Source organism: Kogia breviceps, chromosome 19 (assembly GCF_026419965.1).
Source record: "Kogia breviceps isolate mKogBre1 chromosome 19, mKogBre1 haplotype 1, whole genome shotgun sequence".
Classification (NCBI taxonomy): Eukaryota; Metazoa; Chordata; class Mammalia; order Artiodactyla; family Physeteridae; genus Kogia; species Kogia breviceps.
The window spans coordinates 2,625,243-2,643,897 of NC_081328.1; the positions used below are offsets into that span (position 1 = coordinate 2,625,243).

The 18,655-nt window shown below is 61.6% G+C and overlaps 1 protein-coding gene and 1 long non-coding RNA gene across 9 annotated transcripts in view; one reads left to right on the forward strand and one right to left on the reverse strand.

Moving 5' to 3' along the window:
* Nucleotides 1-1,925, reverse strand: part of LOC131746791 (uncharacterized) — an 18,535-nt gene extending 16,610 nt beyond the window's left edge. Inside the window, exons 1-2 of one of the 2 annotated variants that reach the window (XR_010838278.1) lie at nucleotides 1,247-1,925; nucleotides 877-1,035 (exon numbers count right to left, since the gene is read on the reverse strand). This is a non-coding gene — a long non-coding RNA (uncharacterized lncRNA). The remainder of the gene's footprint in view (nucleotides 1-876; nucleotides 1,036-1,246) is intronic. The other variant, XR_010838277.1, reaches the window with a different exon arrangement.
* On the forward strand, nucleotides 1,385-18,196 carry TRPV2 (transient receptor potential cation channel subfamily V member 2). 7 transcript variants are annotated; one of them, XM_067021756.1, is made up of 16 exons: nucleotides 1,385-1,857; nucleotides 1,933-2,015; nucleotides 3,418-3,654; nucleotides 5,603-5,736; nucleotides 7,578-7,871; nucleotides 8,481-8,779; nucleotides 10,274-10,447; nucleotides 10,844-10,999; nucleotides 11,511-11,606; nucleotides 12,438-12,508; nucleotides 12,977-13,142; nucleotides 13,274-13,340; nucleotides 13,434-13,759; nucleotides 14,672-14,799; nucleotides 15,620-15,699; nucleotides 17,063-18,196. In XM_067021756.1, exons 1-16 carry the CDS (start codon nucleotides 1,573-1,575, stop codon nucleotides 17,155-17,157), a joined length of 2,691 nt encoding a protein of 896 aa, XP_066877857.1. In that variant the 5' UTR covers nucleotides 1,385-1,572; the 3' UTR covers nucleotides 17,158-18,196. The 7 variants fall into 7 exon arrangements, with proteins under 7 accessions (XP_066877857.1, XP_058904411.1, XP_066877861.1 ...); XM_059048428.2 differs by lacking the exon at nucleotides 1,385-1,857 and having other exon boundaries at nucleotides 1,908-2,015; XM_067021757.1 differs by lacking the exon at nucleotides 1,385-1,857 and having other exon boundaries at nucleotides 2,011-2,884; nucleotides 3,420-3,654.
* Nucleotides 18,197-18,655: the final 459 nt, after the last annotated feature.

The following is an 18,655-nucleotide window of genomic DNA, read 5'->3' on the forward strand; positions in this document are numbered from 1 at the left end:
GCGTCTGGCACATAGTGACTGCTCACGAGACATCTGTTATTGTTAAAGGGGAAGCCAGGACTTCCCTGGTGGCGCAGTGGTTAAGAACCCGCCTGCCAATGCAGGGGACATGGGTTCGAGCCTCGGTCCGGGAAGATCCCACATGCTGTGGAGCAGCTAAGCCCGTGCACCACAACTACTGAGCCTGTGCTCTAGAGCCCACGAGCCACAACTACTGAAGCCCGCGCACCTAGAAGCCCATGCTCCGCAACAAGAGAAGCCACCACAATGAGAAGCCCACGTGCAGCAACGAAGACCCAATGCAGCCCAAAATAAATAAATTTATTTTAAAAAAGATGAAGCCAGATGATTAAATAAATGTTAACAATACTGGACAATGAGTTATGATCAGAGAAACGCAAAGTGTCATGGAACACATAGTGGGGACCCCCAACCCAGTCCAGGGTCTAGGAAAGGCTACCCAGAAGAAGTGATGTTTAAACAGAGAGGTAGGAATTGGCTAGAGCAAGGCAGTGTGTGGTGTGTGGTGTGTGTGTGTGTGTGTGTGTGTGTTCCTGGCAGTTGCAACAGCTTGTGCAAAGTCTTGGAGGCAACAGGAGAGAGCATGGCATCTGGAGAGACTGAGTGTGTTCAGAATGTCTAGAGCAGGGCTGTGCAACAGAACTCTGCTGTGACGGAACAGTTCTATCTCTGTGCTATCCAATGTGGCAGCCACTAACCACATATGACTATGATCATTTGAAATGTGGCTAATGTGACTGTAGAACTGAATGTTTGATTTAATTTTATTGTAACTGGCTTAAATTTAAATAGCCACTGTGGCTGATGACCTTACGTTGGACAGCACAGGTGTTTACACTGGAGTGTAGTGTGTACCTTCGATCAGAGGCGAAAGTGGAGCGTGGAGAAGGGCAGCCAGACTGCACCAGCTTGGTATGGACTTTGCCTTTGATTCCCAGTGTCGAGGGAAGCCAACGGTTGGGGGGAGGGAAGTTAGGTGCTCTGGTTTTCATTTTTGAAAGATCGCTCTCGTTGCTGTAAGGAGAATCCATTATGGGGGTGTTGGGGACAGGAGTGAAGCAGGGAGACCAGCCTGAAGGCAGCTATGGCCTCCCCGGCAGGGACGATAGTTGCTTGGATCAGGCAGAGATAGAGACAAATTGGTAGGTCTGCCGGGTGTGGGGTTCCTGACGGCTTGGATTTTAGGAGTGAGGGGGAGGGAGGTGACCTAGGGCTGGATACTTACTTGGATGGTGGCTGCGTCCCCAGGCCCCAGCGCCGAGTCTGGACCAGGGCTGGTCTGGAAGGGAGGTCTAATTTCGAAGCCCAGGTCGGCCTCCTGTCCGCCCCTGCTGGCTGGTGCTGGAAGCGCCTTTAGCTCAGGGAAGGAAGGCAGCGGCCGTCAGGGCCCCTGGCTGCGGGGCTGGGGGGCTGGGGGAAGGCCCCGGAAGGTCGGGTAGACGGGGTGCATTTCCAGGGGGAGCTGCTGGGCTGAGTCTCTCCTCTCCGGGGGGCGTCCACATCAGCTCTCCCTGCCCTACGACGGGTCAACCAGTTCCCAGGCTGAGCCCCATGGACGCTGGGGGGCAAGTGGTGGGGAAGCGGAGGGGTGGATGTCCGTGCAGCGGGGCGAGCCCCCTCCCCGCCCCACGCGACACCCCAGCTCCCCCCGAGGCAGGGCCCCGCACCCAAGGGTTGCCTCTGACTGCCCCCCCGCATCTGGGGGCCTCAGCGGCAGGCAGTGGAGTGGGGGCGGCGGGGGAGGAGGGGCGTGTCTCCCCAGAGAGGGTGTGGCCCGTGGTGCGGAGGGTCAGTCTCCCGGCCAGCGGGTCCTGCCGGGAGAGAGCTGACCCCGCTGCGGCCAGGAGGGCGGGCCGGGTGGGTTGAGCGTGCGGAGCGCCGACGGCCCCGGCCGGCTCGCGGGGCTCCCAGCCGGCCCGCGCCTCTCCGGGCCGCACTTCCTCGGCAGCCCCGCCGCCCGCCCGGACGCGCCGCGCGCAGCCTCCGCCGAGCCGGTGAGTCAGGGATGATGCGGGCTTCCCGGGGGCCTGGGCCCCGAATCCTGACGGTGAAGCGGGGCGGCCGGGAAGCCCGGGTGGGCGCCTTGCTCCCCCAGCCCTGAGCCAGGGTCTTCGAGGGGCTCCGGCTCTCTTGTCCAGCTGGCCTACCAGATCCTTCCTCCCCGGCCGGGAGGCTGGGGGGCCCGGGGGTCCAGCGGCTGGGCAGACAGCTGTTGCTGCGGAGACTTGAGAGCAGTGGGCTGGGAGCAGAATGGGAGGGGCTGGGGACATCAGCCAGGCTAGATGGCATGTGACCCGGGAAGGACGCCCCAGGGCAGGCAGAAAGGCGCAGGGTCGAAACTGCATGATGAGGCAGTCGACAGGCCCCTGCCTCTCCTGCTGCTGTGGGAAGATGCCCTCCCCGCCCCCCCCCCCTCCGCGGGGCTGAAGCTGCGCAGAAGATGGTCCAGGCCCTGACCTCCCACCCTCCGCTTCCCGTCCCCAAGCTCTGCTCTGCTCCCTGCCCACTTCTCCTCCCCGCCAGCCCCCTGTCTTTCCCCTCCCCAGCTCTGGACTCACCCACCCAGTGGGGGCGCCTCGGGGCTTCCCCCTCCCCGCCCTGGGGCCCCGCCCTGGCGAGCGCTGGCGGCTGTGGTTTCAGCTCTCTCGGGAGGGTGAGCTGAGCTCCCCTGCCTGGCCTCGGGCCTGCCGGGGAGCTGCTGGGTGCGGGGGGGGGGGGGGGGGGGGGGCTTGGGCACCAGCGAGGCGTCTCCCTCCTGCTGTGAAGCCCCTAGAGACCCTAAGGCACAGAGAGGTGGCAGTCCTCAGAGACTGCAAGTACAGACGGGCCCTGAAAGGTTTTGAGAACTGAAGAGGAACGTCAGGTAGGCCGCGGTGGTTTCAGACTAGGCTCTGCCAGCAGCTTGGGACCTTGGTAAAGTCACTTCCCCTTTCTGAGCCCTAGTCCTCCTGGTGGCAAAATGAGGGGTTCGCTAGGCCAGGGGTTTACCTACGGTTTCCCCAGAGCACCCCACACCCCCTGTGTGGGAGGTTGAGTGACCTGCCCCCCCAAAGCTGCACTTTTTTTGGATGTAAATATTGGCCACTGGGCGAGATGTTGTGTAGAGAAGGGTGTGCTGTTAACACAAATGTTTTTGGACCAGGGGCTGTGGCCTCTCAGAGATCAGGAAGTCCCAGAGGGAAAGTCAGGGACAGTTGTGGTCCCTGTTCCTCCAAGAGATCCTGGTGCTCCGTCCTCTTGCTGCCCTCCCCGCCCCTGCTGGGCTGAGCTCCCGCGCTGGCGGCTGGTCTACTTGTACCCAGCTTCTAAACCTCTCTGGGCCCGGGCTTCAGCCAGCCCTCCTACCCCCACTCCTACTGGGAGAAGCAGATGCCTCTGACATCTCTGTCCCCACAGAGGTTCCAGCCAGAAGGAGCAGCCTCCTCCCCTTAGGATGGCCTCGCCCTCCAGCCCTCCCGCTTTCAGGCTCGAGACGTCAGATGGAGGCCAAGAAGATGGTGCCCAGGTGGACAAAGGAAAACTGGGCGGTGGTGCCGGGCCACCCCCCATGGAGTCACCATTCCAGGGCGAGGACCGGAACTTCTCGCCTCAGATCAAAGTGAACCTCAACTTCCGAAAGGGGGCAGGTGCCAGGTGAGGCGGCAAGCGGGGCCGGGGGAGCCGGGGGCCTCACCGCCGGCAGTCAGACTGGGTGGCCTAGCCCAGCCCCAGTGCCCCTGTGCCACAGCCTTGGGGGTCCTGGGTCTGGCTCTGATGGCTCGTGGGCCTGACAGGCTGAACCCTGCTCTGCTCTCTGGGGTTGCTCCTTCCAGAACCTTCCCCATTCTTGGCCTGTCTCCTGGGGTTGTGTTCTTCTTGTAGGGACATACTCGCTCACCTCCTGGCATGTCCCTTGTTGGTGCCATCCCCTCCCCAGCCACGGTGCCTGCGGGGGGTGCTAGCAAGATCCATGCTCCAGTCCAAGAGAATCAAGGACATCTGGAAATGTCCCGGGTGTTCCCGGGCTCTGCTCCAAAGCTGGACCTGTTGCCCCGGGGTCGTGGACTCTGGGGACTCTGCTTGGAGCCACCTTCACTGTGACTTTCCCGTGATGTCTTCTGATTCAGACTGTGGGAGCCACTCTCGCAGGAGCGCCACCTCCAGTCCTGTGGGTGCGGGGGAAGGGTGCACCTGGATCCCCGCAGTGGGAGGCCTGACATACGAGGCTGGAGGACCTGCATGGGCCAGGCAGCACTCTGCCCGGGAAGCCCCTCCCTCCCTGCTCATGCCCGGGACTCGGCCCCCAGCCTCGGCCTCCCAGCCCAGAGCCGCCTGTCCTGTTTGTGCTGCAGGACAGAGGTCAGGTTCAGACCAGGGCAGGAGAGGATGCTTGCAAGGCTTCTGGGAGTGGGGTCACCTGCCCGAGGCAGAACCGGCCCCTCGATGCCCTTTGGTGCCTCAATCTGTGCTCCCGTTGGGCCTCCTATGCCAGGACCGTGATGCCTCCCTGTGACAGGAAGTGCTCTGTCCAAATAGCCACTTTCCCCGGCCGGACTGCCCACGGGACTCCCCAGTCAGCCGCAGTGACCTCCTGGTCACGTCGTGGCCGCATGGCCTGCTGGACGGATGATGCTGCGTCTGGCCAGGCAGCTTCCTGCCCTGACGATCACGCGATCGTGGCTTAAATCACGACCGATCCCAATGATCCCCCACTTATCAGAGCCCCCAGCCCTCTCTTGGTTGATCCATTCCATGGCAGACCTGAGGGTCCCCGAAGCATCAAATAGTCCCCCCTTTCTGGTCCCTTCATATCTGCTGGCCGTGGTACCAGGAGTCCCAGGGGCGAGCCCAGGCGGGGATGCCCACCGCGGGCTTCAGAGGGGCTACCAGCCCCTCCTGGGGCCTTTCCCGGAGGTGCGGCTTCTCAGGGAAATTCTGTGAGTGTCTGGTGTCCGCTCGGGACCCCACGTCTCTGAGAAACCTCCGTCTGTCCAGCCTGGAGTCTCTCTGGGGTTGGGAGCCGGGGTCTAGAGTTAGTTGAACAGCCAGCACCCCACACCCCGTGAGCTCTGCACCATGTGACTCTGGGAAAGTTACTCCACCTCCCTGTGTGTCGGATGGAGAAAACAGAGATTTCTCCCGCAGGGCAGAAGTGAGGGCCAGAGGGGCAGGTACCCCGTTGTTCGTCCATAGATGGTTCCGGAGAGGACGTGGGGCTTTTCCTGACTTTCTTGGTGGAGGCCAGCGGCACGTACGGCCCCCGGCGGTCTGTGGGCACCTCCGGGAGCCCCGCCCCAGAGCCCAGCTCAAGAGCCGTGCGGGCTCCTGTGCCGAGGCGGACACGTGAGCCTGTTGCGAGCAGCGGGCAACGTGGCGAATGTAGCGAATGGCAGGAGACGCCTGCGGTCAGGACGCGAGGTCCGGTGCCCCAGATGGGCCCCTCCCCCGGGGGTCTGAGCACTAGCCGTCCCCTTGGTCTGCCTGGGTGCGTAGAGGCTCTCAAAAGGGGCTCCTGGGCCCCAGAAAAGGCTCCCCGGGAAGCGGGACTTCCTGGGGGCCCGGGGCTCTCCTGCAGCGTCAGTCACAACCCACATCCCCACAGGCAGCCAGACCCAAACCGCTTCGGCCGCGACCGGCTCTTCAGCGCGGCGGCCCGGGGCGTCGCCGAGGACCTGGTGGGGCTACCCGAGTACCTGCGCCGGACCAGCAAGTACCTCACGGACTCGGAGTACACAGGTAGGCCTGCTGCGGGGCCCGAGCCGCCGTGCGCTGCGCCGAGAGCGGCAGTTGACCCCAGCCGGCAGCTGAGGGGCGAGGAGGGGCGGCGTCGCAGCGGCCGTCCTGCCAGAGCGACTGCAGGGGCCCTGCCGGCAGAGCAGCGCGCAGGACGGCCCGCCCGCGCTGACGCTCACGCACCGGCCCCCAGCCCGCCTCTGCCGCCCCCAGCCGTTTCGGCGGCCGCGGATGGATATTCACGGCCTCCCTCAATGCAGCCCTGCCCGGCTCGCTCTCCTTTTCAGTAACAGCGTCGCTGAGATCTAAGACGCGTACCTTCCACCTTATCCGTCTCGGAGCATTCTTCGCCCCAAATCTAGATATCTGTATTGTTTGGGGATATCTGATTAGGAAAAGAACATGTGTGCCTTCTAGAAGGTTCAAACAGGAATGAAGTGTATAAAGCTGAGGGTAAAAACAGTCCGTCATCCTGGACTCCCGAAAATGATTTGGGGTACGTGTTTTCAAACTGTTTAAATACATTAGGCATATATTTCCATAAATGGGGTCATGCCGTTGATGAGAACACATAATGCTGTGCTTGTTACGGGCCTTCCCCCAACTTGGTCCATCTCACAGTACACAGCCCTCTAACTCAGTCACTGTAACAACCTGCAGAGGTTCCCATCCTGTACATTTACCACAGTTTACTTAACTAACCCCTTATTGGAGGCCACTTAGGTTGTGTGTAGTTTTCGGCCTCAACACACAGTGTGCCAGGCTCTCTGTGGGCTAAGAATTTTGTATATAATTCCATGTGATCCTTACAATAACCCTGGAATGGTCCCATTTTACAGTGAGGAAAACTGAGGTTAAGAGAGGTCAAGGGGCTTTCCTGGTGGTGCAGTGGTTAAGAATCCGCCTGCCAATGCAGGGGACACGGGTTCAATCCCTGGTCCAGTGGGCCACAACTACTGTGCCTGTGCTCTAGAGCCCATGAGCCACAACTACTGAGCCCGCACACCACAACTACTGAAGCCCGCGTGCCTAGAGCCCGCGCTCCGCAACAAGAGAAGCCACCGCAATGAGAAGCCCACACACCACGACGAGGAGTAGCCCCCGCTCGCCACAACTAGAGAAAGCCCGTGCGCAGCAGGGAAGCCTCAGTGCAGCCAAAGATATAAATAAATAAACAGGAGGCCAAGTGACTTGCCCAGAGGAGACAGAGTCATTAAGTGGTAGAGCCACTTAAGAAATACTGCTCCAGGGCTTCCCTGGTGGCGCAGTGGTTAAGAATCCACCTGCCAATGCAGGGACACGGGTTCGAGCCCTGGTCCGGGAAGATCCCACGTGCCGCGGAGCAGCTAAGCCCGTGCGCCACAACTACCGAGCCTGCGCTCTAGAGCCCGTGAGCCACAACTACTGAGCCCACGTGCCACAACTACTGAAGCCCGTGCTCCTAGAGCCCGTGCTCCACAACAACAGAAGCCACTGCGACGAGAAGCCCGCGCACCACAATGAAGAGTAGTCCCCGCTCGCCACAAGTAGAGAAAGCCCGCGCAGCAATGAAGACCCAACGCAGCCATAAATAAATAAATTAAAAAAAAAAAAAGAAATACTGCTCCAAACGTTCTCGTGTAGACAGTGTCGCACACATGACGAACTCTGTCTTAGAAACTCAATTTCTAGGGCGGAAACTGTAGTCATACCTGTTGGTATTCTAACACCTGTTGGCTGGAGTCTTGACTCCCTGCGGCATGGCTGGGCTCCCTCCGGCCGGCCGGGGTACTTTGGGGCATGGGCTCACTGTACAGGCGGGTGGGTGGCCTGAGCACCGCGGTGCCCCCCCCCTTCTCCCACAGAGGGCTCCACGGGGAAGACATGCCTGATGAAGGCCGTGCTGAACCTTCGGGACGGGACCAACGCCTGCATTGAGCCGCTGCTGCAGATTGACCGGGACTCGGGCAATCCTCGGCCTCTGGTCAACGCCCAGTGCACGGATGAGTACTACCGAGGCCACAGCGCCCTGCACATCGCCATCGAGAAGAGGAGCCTGCCGTGTGTGAAGCTCCTGGTGGAGAATGGGGCCGACGTGCATGCCCGGGCCTGTGGCCAGTTCTTCCAGAAGAAGAGCCGAGAGGTCGGCTTCTACTTCGGTGAGGAGCCTTCTTGGATAAATTGAGCTGCAGAGGGGGTAAGGCCTTGCCCAAGGCCACAGGGTTAATGTGACCCTTAAACCCAGATCTGTCTGACCCTGAGGCTCCAGCTTCTAATAGCTCGGCCGCCTGCAAAAGCAGTCTGTCTTAAGAGGTGTTTTATCCTTGTCTGGCCAAGGAAGCTCACCACACATGAGCTCAGACCAGGGCAGGGGAACGGGGGCGTAGAACTGGTGTGTGAGGAGACTCGACCAGACGGGGCCTGGAGAAAGGGGTGTCTGGGCCCCGGCGAAGCAAAGAGAAAGAGGTGGGGGGTGGGAGCCCTGGTTGGCGGGCTCCTGTTCTGCTCCCTTAGATGGTGAAGAGCTTTGGGCCCCTCTCCCTTGGGCCAGAGCTGGCCAGAGCCACCTTGACTGGGGCCCCTAGGAGGCTGCGGGGCCCGGGGCCTTCTCCGCTCACTGCACTGGCCTGGGTGGGCCCGGGACCCCAAGGCAGCGCGCATCCCCTCCTGTGGGCGCCTGACCCGCCTCGAGGAGCTCCAGGGAGCGTGAGAAGCAGGCGGGTGGACTCCGGGAGGCCCGAGGCCCAAGCTGTCCCCTCGTCCCCCAGGCGAGATGCCCCTCTCTCTGGCCGCGTGCACCAAGCAGTGGGACGTGGTGACCTATCTGCTGGAGAACCCGCACCAGCCCGCCAGCCTGCAGGCCGCCGACTCGCTGGGCAACACGGCCCTGCACGCCTTGGTGATGATTGCAGACAACTCGGCCGAGAACACGGAGCTGGTGACCCGCATGTACGATGGGCTGCTCCAGGCGGGGGCCCGCCTCTGCCCCACGGTGCGGCTCGAGGACATCCCCAACCTGCAGGGCCTCACGCCCCTGAAGCTGGCCGCCAAGGAGGGCAAAATTGAGGTGAGTGGCCAGCCCCCCTTTCCAGGAAGCAGCAGGATTCAACCTGGGATTTCTGCAGGGAGAGCCTGGGGTGGTGTCCAGCTCAGAACCGTTCCAGCACGCATCTCTCCTATGTGTGTGTTTATTGCTAAATTATACATGAGCTACAGAATGAATATATTACATTTTAAAACAGGGATTTTATTTTATTTATTTATTTTCTTTTGACTGCACGGCTTACAGGATCTTAGCTCCCTGATCAGGGATTCAACCCAGGCCACGGCAGTGAAAGCGCCAAGCCGTAAACACTGGACCACCAGGGAACTCCCAGGGATTGTTTTTTTTAAGTCACTTGGATTTCTTCATTAGGAGACAGTCTTCTCATGTTCTTTGCTCTCAGGTTTTCTTCGTATTGATGGCTAAGTGTTCTTGATGACGAACGTATCATCGTTTTGTTTATTATAACAGTTGCAAATTTTTCTCCCAGTTCAACATTACAGAATTTTTTGTGACAAAATTTTTACGTTTTTATGTATCCAAGTGTTATTATCTTTTCCTTGGTTTTGCTATTGCTTAATTCCTTCTACAAGGTTTTAAAACTTTGTGTGTGTGTGTGCATGAGTGTGTATATTCCATATCCATATTTGCTTCCAGACTTTTCTTTTGCAGTTTGATTTTTAATGCCTAAAACTTTGACTTATCTGAAACTTATAGGTTACTCTTATAAAGAGTAAGCACGAGGGACTTCCCTAGTGGTCCAATGGTTAGGACTCTTTACTTTCATTGCCGAGGGCCCCGGTTCAATCCCTGGTTGGGGAACTAAGAGCTGCTCGGCAAAAAAAAAAAAAAAAAAAAAAAAAGCATGATCCAGCTTTACTTTTTTCCCAAACTACTTTCCTGTTGTCTGATCCTTATTATTAGGGGAACTTACAACCCACACAGCTGACACAGGGCCCAGTGCTCAGAACACAGGTATTTTTAAAGGTTAAGATAAAAATAAACATAAGCGGAAGATTTATGTTTTTGTCCCGCCCTCCAAGGTCCCTGGGGTGTGGGTACCTCTCTTTGCCATCTAGAGGCGCGACTGTGTGGCCTAGGGAAGCTTCTCCCCAATCTCGGAAGCCTCCCTACCATTCCTCATTTGTAAAACCAAGTCGCTTCTGGACCTGTCCGGGTTAGGGGTGGCTTCTAGTCTGTTGAAAGCTCTAGACTCTGGCCACAGCCGTGCACACACGTGTGTAGCTGGCAGCCCCTGATCTCATGGGGCCTTAAGGACCCTTGGTTTGGGGGTCCCTCGGCCATATGAGTGTCCAGGAAAGAGGCATCGGGGCAGGAGTGCGGGAGGAAGAGGCAGGCTGGCATAGACGGGTGGGTGGGAGTGTCTACATGGTGGCCCAGCGTGCATGGACCTGTGTAAGAGTTCATATGCGCAAGGGCCCGTGGGCGCAGGGCGTGTTCGCGTGTCTGGGCGGTGGGCAGCTCTGTGCACACCAAGCTCACGTGCCTGCCCTGTAGATTTTCAGACACATCCTGCAGCGGGAGTTCCTGGGGCCGTGCCTGTCCCTTTCCCGCAAGTTCACGGAGTGGTCCTACGGGCCTGTGCGGGTGTCGCTGTATGACCTGGCCTCTGTGGACAGCTGCGAGAAGAACTCGGTGCTGGAGATCATCGCCTTTCATTGCCAAAGCCCGGTGAGCCTGCTTCACCCCGAGGGCGGGGGTGTGCGTAGGGGGCCTGGCAGAGCTCCTCCTGCAAGGTCCACAGTTCGGGGTTGCCTGCAGGACCGCCCCTGCCCTTTAACCGAGCAGTCGGGGTATGGCTGCACGTGCGAACCCGGCCGCTGGGCACACGCTCGCTCCACACGGGCCGCTGCCACCCGACACGGGGGTCACACCGGGGTCCCGGTGGCTACCACTGGGGGCCTCTCTGTTGACCGCCTGCTCTGGACTGGTCACTCCGCAGCCAAGAGGGTGGGGCGGCGGCCGGCGGGGAGGGGTCGTTCGGGGCTCCGCACCCTCTCCGCTCTCCCCTGGCACCTCCACATGGACTCGCTGAACGCGCCTCTGGCTCTCGCCTTCCCATCCCAGCACCGGCACCGAATGGTGGTCTTGGAGCCGCTGAACAAACTACTGCAGGCGAAGTGGAATCTGCTCTTCCCCAGGTTCCTCTTCAACTTCCTGTGTTACGTGGCCTACGTGTCCATCTTCACCGCTGTCACCTACCACCAGCCTGCCCTGGACAAGGCAAGGCAGGGAGGGGCACCTCCTGGGGAGGCCTCCCGGAAGCCATCCCGGCAGAAGATGGCGCAAACGCTGGCCGGAGGCCTGGCCGCTTGCTGGTCCGCCCAGGGCGCTTACACAGCTGGTCATGATGTGGAAGTAACAACAGCAATAATAGTACTTGCTGAGTGTGCAGCACACGTGAGAAAGTGTTCAAGTGACAGACGACGTGTGTGAATGTATTTAATTGCTCCCACAGCAACCCTCTGAGATGATGAACTCTCATCATCGCCAGTTTGCAGTTGAGGGAAGGAAGGCACAGAGAGTTTAAGGGACTTACCCAGGGTCACACAGGCTGTGAGTGGTGGACTTGGGACCTGAACCCAGGGAGTCTGGCTCCAGAGCCCATGTTCGCTCTGCTGCTTGGGGGGGGCCTCCCCAGAGCTCTCACGAGGAGTGGGCCCCCAGCCTCGCTCTCAGCGGGGAGCTGCTGGGGGGTGGACCCCAGGCCCGACCCGAGTGTGTCTTCGTGCAGGCCTTCCTCCCGCTGGAAGCGACTGCTGGGAGCTCCATGCTGCTGCTGGGCCACATCCTGATCCTGGTCGTGGGGGCCAACATCCTCATGGGCCAGGTGAGGGCTCCCCCCACCCCCCGCCCCAAACCTGGAGTTCCGCTACAAGCAGCCTGAGAGTGAGTTCACGACAGCCCCTCCCTTACGGGAAGCTGAATCCCACCCCTGGCCCCATCCTGGCCAGCCTCAGGGCAGCTGAGGGCCGAGGGTTCTGGCCTTGCCTTTGGGGCTGGCTACCCTCCCTGCTGTGCTTTCTGGGGTGCCCACGGGGCAGCAGATGTCTCCTGTGATTCCTTGGCAGTGCCGGCTCTGCTGCCCCGGGAATGGAGCTGGAAGCCCCCGACGCCAGGTCCCCGGCTCATTCCTCACGTGGGGAGCACAGAGGCTGGCGGCAGGGGGAAGTCGGCCCAGTGCCTGCAGCACGGCCTCTTCAGGGCAAGATGCTGCCAGCTGCAGGGGACAGGCTGGGCCGTGGCACCGAGACTCTTTGAGTGGGTCTTTGAGGGCGGGCAGGACTTAGGCACCAAGGCCAGGTCGGCTGGAGCAGCCGGCGGTCCCTGTGAGGCCCGGGGGGGGGGGGGGGGAAGGGAAAGGAGCCTCTTGCCTCTTGCACCGTATGGAGTGTGAGTCCTCCCTCCACCTGGATCCACAGGGAGGCAGGGGGCCCCTGGCATGGGCTGGGTGTCTGCTCTCTTTGGAAACAGGGTCCAAACTTTCTCAGCTCTCAGCAGGGCTCATGAGCACCCCCAAAATTCAAAGCTGCCGCCCGAGCCCCCGAGGTGGTCCTGGCGAGACTTTTACAAGCAGGCTGGCCGGTGGCCCTGAGGGCAGCGGGGCTGCTTGTGGCCTGGAGAGCGGGTGTCACGGCCTGTCCTCCTCCTCCCCCCGCAGCTGTGGTACTTCTGGAGGCGCCGTCTCTTCATCTGGATCTCGTTCATGGACAGCTACTTTGAAATCCTCTTGTACGTGTGGCCTCACTCCTCCTCCCCTGTCTCCTGCCTGGGAGAGGGCACCAGGCGGGCTTTGGGCGTGAGGACCCCGGGCCCGGGAGCTCCGGGAGGCTGGGAGCAGCTCACAGGCCAGACTCCGGAGTCGGGCTGCCGTCCGGTCTGGGTCCTGAGCGTGCTGGTCACGGCGACCGAGCCCTCGCTCTGCACCAGCGGAGCCCGAAGTCTTTACACGCGTGTCTCCCTGAATCCCCGCCGACACTCTCCGAGCCGGGCGTTATTACTGTTACCCCCGTTGTACGGGGGAGGGAACTGAGGCCCACGGGGGTTGAATGCCTTGCCCGAGGTGGAGGTCAGGATGCTTGGATCCAGTCCCAGACGGAGGCGGACCTTCTCATCTCTGAGACCGTGCAGGGAGAGGCAGCAGGGGTCAGCGCTGGCGACAGCAGGCCCGCGAGCTGACCCCGCCCTGCCTCCACGCAGCCTGGTCCAGGCGCTGCTCAGCGTGCTGTCCCAGGTGCTGTGCTTCCTGGCCATCGAGTGGTACCTGCCCCTGCTCGCGTGCTCGCTGGCGCTGGGCTGGCTGAACCTGCTGTACTACATGCGTGGCCTGCAGCACACGGGCATCTACAGTGTCATGATCCAGAAGGTGAGAGGCAGGGGTGGCCCCGCGCAGCCAGGCCGGGCAGGGCCGGACACCACACCCCGGGGGGCTCCTTGTGGGCCCAGCAGGCAGGTGCCTGCCCCAGGCTGAGCCACCCACCGGCCCGTGCCTTCTAGGTCATCCTGCGGGACCTGCTCCGCTTCCTCCTGGTCTACCTAGTCTTCCTTTTCGGCTTCGCTGTAGGTAAGGGCCCCCCGTCCCCCACCCACTCCCTGCCCCCACTGGAGGCTGCCCGCTGGTCTCCCCAGGCTGAGGACCCCCTGCCTATGTCCTCAGCACTGGTGAGCCTGAGCCGGGAGGCCCAGGGCCCCGGGGCCCCTGCGGGATGCAACGGCACGGAGACGGCGGGAGAGGGGGACAAGGAGGGCCACGCGGCCCCGTACGAGGGCGTGCTGCACGCCTCCTTGGAGCTGTTCAAGTTCACCATGGGCATGGGCGAGCTGGCCTTCCAGGCCCAGCTGCGGTTCCGCGGGGCAGTGCTGCTGCTGCTACTGGCCTACGTGCTGCTCACCTACGTCCTGCTGCTCAACATGCTCGTCGCGCTCATGAACGAGACCGTCAACAGCGTGGCCGGCGACAGCTGGAGCATCTGGAAGCTGCAGGTGCCCGGCGAGGTGCCCCGTCCCCTGCGGCGCTCTGGGCCTGGCCGGGGTGCACAGAGCCCGCCGAGCCCTCACGGGGCCTCCCTTGTCCACTCCGTCCTGCGCAGGGCTGACGTGAGGCTGACGTGAGGCCCGAGGGCGGTGCCTGGCGCACAGTAGGTGCTCAGGTGTGTCAGTCAGCATCATCGTTGGTATTAAGTGCTTCCTGAGAGGCTAGTGCAGGGCTAGGCACACTTCCAGGCTCTAAAGACCCGGCGGAGAACAAGACAGAGACCCCACCCTCAGACAGCCCCCTTCTGCGTTCCTCGCTTGTTCTGTGGGGCTGGCTTGGTGGACGAGGCAGGCGGGATGTGCGATCCCGGAGCTGGCCCAGCCTGCAGGAGCTGGGGAAGCAGGGGCTCGGGTGGCGGGGGGCTGACGTGACACCTGCCTGCCGTGGAAGCAAGAGCTGCTTCTTGACCGGGGAGGGTCGGGGGTGGGCACAGGCAGTTGGTGCAGGGAGAACCTCACCCGGGGGGCTGGACTGTGTGACCAATTCACCGTTGACCTTGGGCAAGCCCCCTATCTTCTCTGAGCCTCACCTGCAAAGTTCTGCGCCCCGCCCCCCGCCCCCAGCTCGCTTGTGTGATAGCAGCAGGTACGTGCCACGTTCCGTACCTGGTGGAATTCTAGAGCCTGTAACGATGCAATTGCAAGGAACTGTAGGGCGCTCGTCACATGCTGACTTCCCAGCAACCACCCGAGGCCTACTGGCCTCAGTCTGTTAAGTGGGGAAAGAGACTTGGGGATGCAGGGCCTGACACCACGTAGGTGGTCAAACCTCGGGGCTGGATGCAAATCCGTGCACTTAGCAGATGCTGAGTTCTACTGTAAAGTGCTGGCCACTCTGTCTGATGTATCCTTTGTCCCCAGAAAGCCATCTCTGTCCTGGAGATGGAGAACGGCTACTGGTGGTGCAGGAGGAAGAAGCAGCGGGCAGGCGTGAGACTGACAGTTGGCACCACGCCAGACGGTCGCCCCGACGAGCGCTGGTGCTTCAGGTGAGTGGAGAGGCTGGGGGGCGGCCTGGGGACCTTGCTCAAAACCAGGCGACAGCGGCTACGAGTCAGGTCTGGTGGGAAAGGCGGGGTCTCGGAGCACCAGGGGCCTCTGCCCTGGACAGGCGAGGTCAGCCATGCTGGATCTCAGGCCCGGCCTCCACTGGCTGTTCTTCGTGTCTGGTCACCTTCCTGTCCCACTGACTGAAACCAGAGGTCCCTCCCCAGTGGTCCCTGACCGACTCCTTCTGGCCTGAAATGGGGCACAGTTAGGAGGCCAAGAAGCCAGAGGCATCCTCGGGTTAGAGCATGCTAAGCTTGCCCTGGCTGGTCTGCTCTGCCCTCCCAAGGCCTCCATCCTGACCACGGAGGCTACAACCCTTCCACGGAGAGCAAACGCTCCCATCGGGGCGGGAACCTGGTGACAAGTGCATGGCCAGCAACGCACTTTCCTGAGGCAGCAGCCAAGCAAGGGCGGCGGGTCTTAGTCACGTGGAGTAGGTGTGAAAGGGCCCCAGAACCTGGGAACACACAGATCCAGCTGATCTAAACTCGTCCCTGGATGCTGGGGGCAACCCAGGTCGCCGTGAACAGCTAGAGGGGACAGACGCCTGTTCCCCGTGATGGGCGCCTGGCCAGGGCGGCGGTCTGAGAGCCGAGAGGACGGGGCTCGCGGGGGCTGCTGGGTGGCCCAGTGTCCTGTGCAGAGAAGCCCCGTCCTCCTCCCAGCCCTGGTGTGCGCCCCTCGGGGGCCCCTCTCCGGGGGCAGAGCGCTCCGCCACCTCGGCGTCCTGGAGCCTCACAGCTGCCCTGTGACCCGCAGGGTGGAGGAGGTGAACTGGGCTGCGTGGGAGCAGACGCTGCCCACGCTGCGTGAGGAGCCCTCGGGGCCAGGCGGCCCTGGTGAGTAGCTGTGGAGGGTGTGTGTGCGCATGTGCGTGCGTGTGTGCGTGCGCGTGCGTGTGCGCGTGCGTGTGCCCCTTAAAGCGGCGCTTCCTCCCCCCCCCCCGCCCTGTCACCTGGGAAACCGGGTCTTGGGCACCCTCCCCTCCCTCCTCCGGGCAGCCTGGAGGAGCAGCCAGCAGGGGGACAAGTTAGGGAGCCAGCCCCCCACCCCCACCCCCCCCGCACAGGCCAGCCTCACTGCCACCACACCGCCGAGAAGCCACTTCCTCCGCCTTTGCCCCCGTCAGGCCCGCGTCCCCTCCATTCTAGGGTGGCGCTGGCCCCCCCCACCCCGACTCCTTCGCCCCCTCCACGCTCAGCAGGCGCCCACCTCAAGTCTTCGTCCCCCCTCCTCTCCTTTCTCGTGCTCTTTCCCACCTCTCCACTTGCCGTGGCCACCCGAGACCCTGTACGTGAGTCTCCTCCGGCCGCCCGAGCTCCTGGGTCCATGACCGCGGCCCTCACTAAGCGACAGCTTTCCTGCGCCCCTTCCTCCGAGTCCTGCCGTCCCATCCCTGCAAGACTCGGAAAGTCCCCTTGTCCCTCATCTTGCCCCAAGCCACTCCACCTCCGTGCCTGGACCAGGCCAGAGACCTTGCGGGTCCCCCCCTCCCCCTCCCCCTCCCCGGGTGCTGAGTGTCCTCGGGACCTGCCGCCGGCCCCTCTGCCCTGCGCCTCACCTCTCCCACGTCTGCACCACGGGGGGGGCTGCTCAGCTGGCACCCAGAGCCCAGACAAGGCTTTAGGTCTGGGCTCGTCCTACTTCAATCCCTTGTATGTAGACAAAAAGTACACACAGCCGCATCACACACCGCCTCCCTCTCCCTGGCAGACCGCACCTCTCCCCCGGGGTTAAGGCCCAGAACCCTTGTCCAGCCCCCTCCCCGCACCTCCCTCCATGTGCTCATCGTCCCTTCCTTTCCTGGGCTCTTGTCTCTGTAAGTGCCCTTCCATCCTCTGGGTGTCCCTTCTCCACCTTCCCCACCGGTGGCAGCTGTGTGTGTGTGTGTGTGTGTGTGTCCTCTCTCCTCTGAGCACCTGCTACTCCCGCCTCTGGCTCCTCAGCACATCATCTCGGCTGTTCTGGTTTCTAACACAAAGGCCTGTCACCTGCAGGGACTTTCAGCTCCTGGGAGGAGGTCCCTGACTGGCACCTGGCAGGGGTTCAAGAGATGCTTGCGGAAGCAGGGAGGCAGGAGAGGGACTGCTGGGGGCCCCCGAGGCTGCTGTCCCCTGGCATGATGTGCTTTCATGGCTGTGGCTTCCTCCTGTTTCCCTGGTGCCTGCGTCCTTGGGGACACTCCCTTCATCCCATTCACAGGCGCCCTGAAGAAGCCAGCCCTGGCCTCCCAATCCAGCCAGGACAGTGCCGTGGAGGAAGACCATGTGCCCCTCCAGCTCCTTGAGTCCCACTGATACAGCAGGGGGCCGGGAGGACAGAGCACGGAATGTTTCCAGCCCCACCTACTGGCTCTGGGACCTCAAGGGACTTTGGTGGCAAAAATAAATAATTTCTTGTGGCGAGCTCTCCTGGAAACATTAGTTGAGTAAAGGTACTGGGCCCCAGGACTTCCCTGGCCGCGCACTGGTTAAGAATCCATCCGCCTGCCAATGCAGGGGACATGGGTTCGAGCCCTGGCCCGGGAAGACCCCACATGCCGCGGAGCAACTAAGACCGTGCGCCACAACGGTCTCTAGAGCCCACGTGCTTCAACTACTGAAACCCGCGTGTCTAGAGCCCGTGCTCCGCAACAAGAGAAGCCACCGCAATAAGTCCACACACCGCAACGAAGAGTAGCCCCCGCTCATTGCGACTAGAGAAAAGCCCGCGCACTGCAACAAAGACCAACGCAGCCAAAAATAAAAAAGAATTTAAAAAAAAAAAAAAAAAAGGTACTGGGCCCCTGAGCTGGTCGGCGTCTGCATGTCTCTGTGAGCTCAAGTCTGTGTCTGGGGCCGGCCTGCTCCCGCCCTCTCCTGGGCACAGGGACCCTCACCTACCGCCCCACAGCTGCCCTCTTCGGGGTGCAGGTGGTGGAGACCAGCAAGCACAGCCTCCAGACACCCCTTAAAGCCACCCCAGGACGTCTCTCAAAGCCTTAGGGCTCCTGGGCTTACTTAGCTCAGGCTGTGGATTATTGCCTCCTCTCCCCGCTGGCTTCCTGCGCAGTTCCCACCCTTCCAAGCCAGAGGGACCTTTCCTGAGACACAAGGGCAACAAGCTACCCCCGTCTCTGAAGGCTTGAGAGGCTCCTGGCGCCCACGGGGGCCCTAGCTGGCATCCCCAGCCCTCCGCGGTTTTGCAGACGCCTCCTGCTCTCCTTGGCACCTGCAGTATATCCTTCGCGCGGGATGGTGGACCTCGTGTGTGTCTGACTCCTAGGCTTGGCTCTCCCTAGAAGCCTCCCCTTCCTCCATTAAAATGCTACGCTTATCTCTGAAAGCAGCTCAAAAACCTATGTCCTCACTACCGCCTTTCCAGTTTTCACCCTTAGGGTAATGTGTGTTCATAAGACGCGCATGCACGGGTTGAACGTTTTTCAAGGGGCAAGAGCCGAGCCTGTTCCCACGCTGGGACGGAGGGAGGTTTCGCCGCTGGTGAGACGGGTCACATCTGGAGGAGTCCCGAGGGAGAGGGGACGGAGGAAGGGGACTGAGGAGGGGGATAGGAGCGCAGGGGGCTGGAGAGGCTCGTGCTGGGAGAGCAGACGGCACCGCCCCACAGGGCCAGGAGCAGCTACGGTGTGTGCACACTGGCTGCGCGCCCAGGCTCTGCAGGGTTTCAACGGCGTGATCGCACGTGAGGCGCACAACCGCCGTCTGCGGCCTCGGTCGCTCCACCTTCCAGAGGAGCAACCGGAAGCTCACGACGGCGGACTCTTTGCTCCGGACCACCCGGAAGCGGGGGGTGGGG

What these genes read in the sequence shown, in the direction of transcription:
- TRPV2 (XM_067021756.1), top strand. Translation starts at nt 1,573, where the DNA reads ATGGACGCTGGGGGGCAAGTGGTGGGGAAGCGGAGGGGTGGATGTCCG. An exon ending in GGGAGAGAGCTGACCCCGCT is followed by an intron (nt 1,858 to 1,932) that starts GCGGCCAGGAGG and finishes CGGGGCTCCCAG; the next exon opens with CCGGCCCGCGCCTCTCCGGG. An exon ending in AGAGGTCGGCTTCTACTTCG is followed by an intron (nt 7,872 to 8,480) that starts GTGAGGAGCCTT and finishes CTCGTCCCCCAG; the next exon opens with GCGAGATGCCCCTCTCTCTG.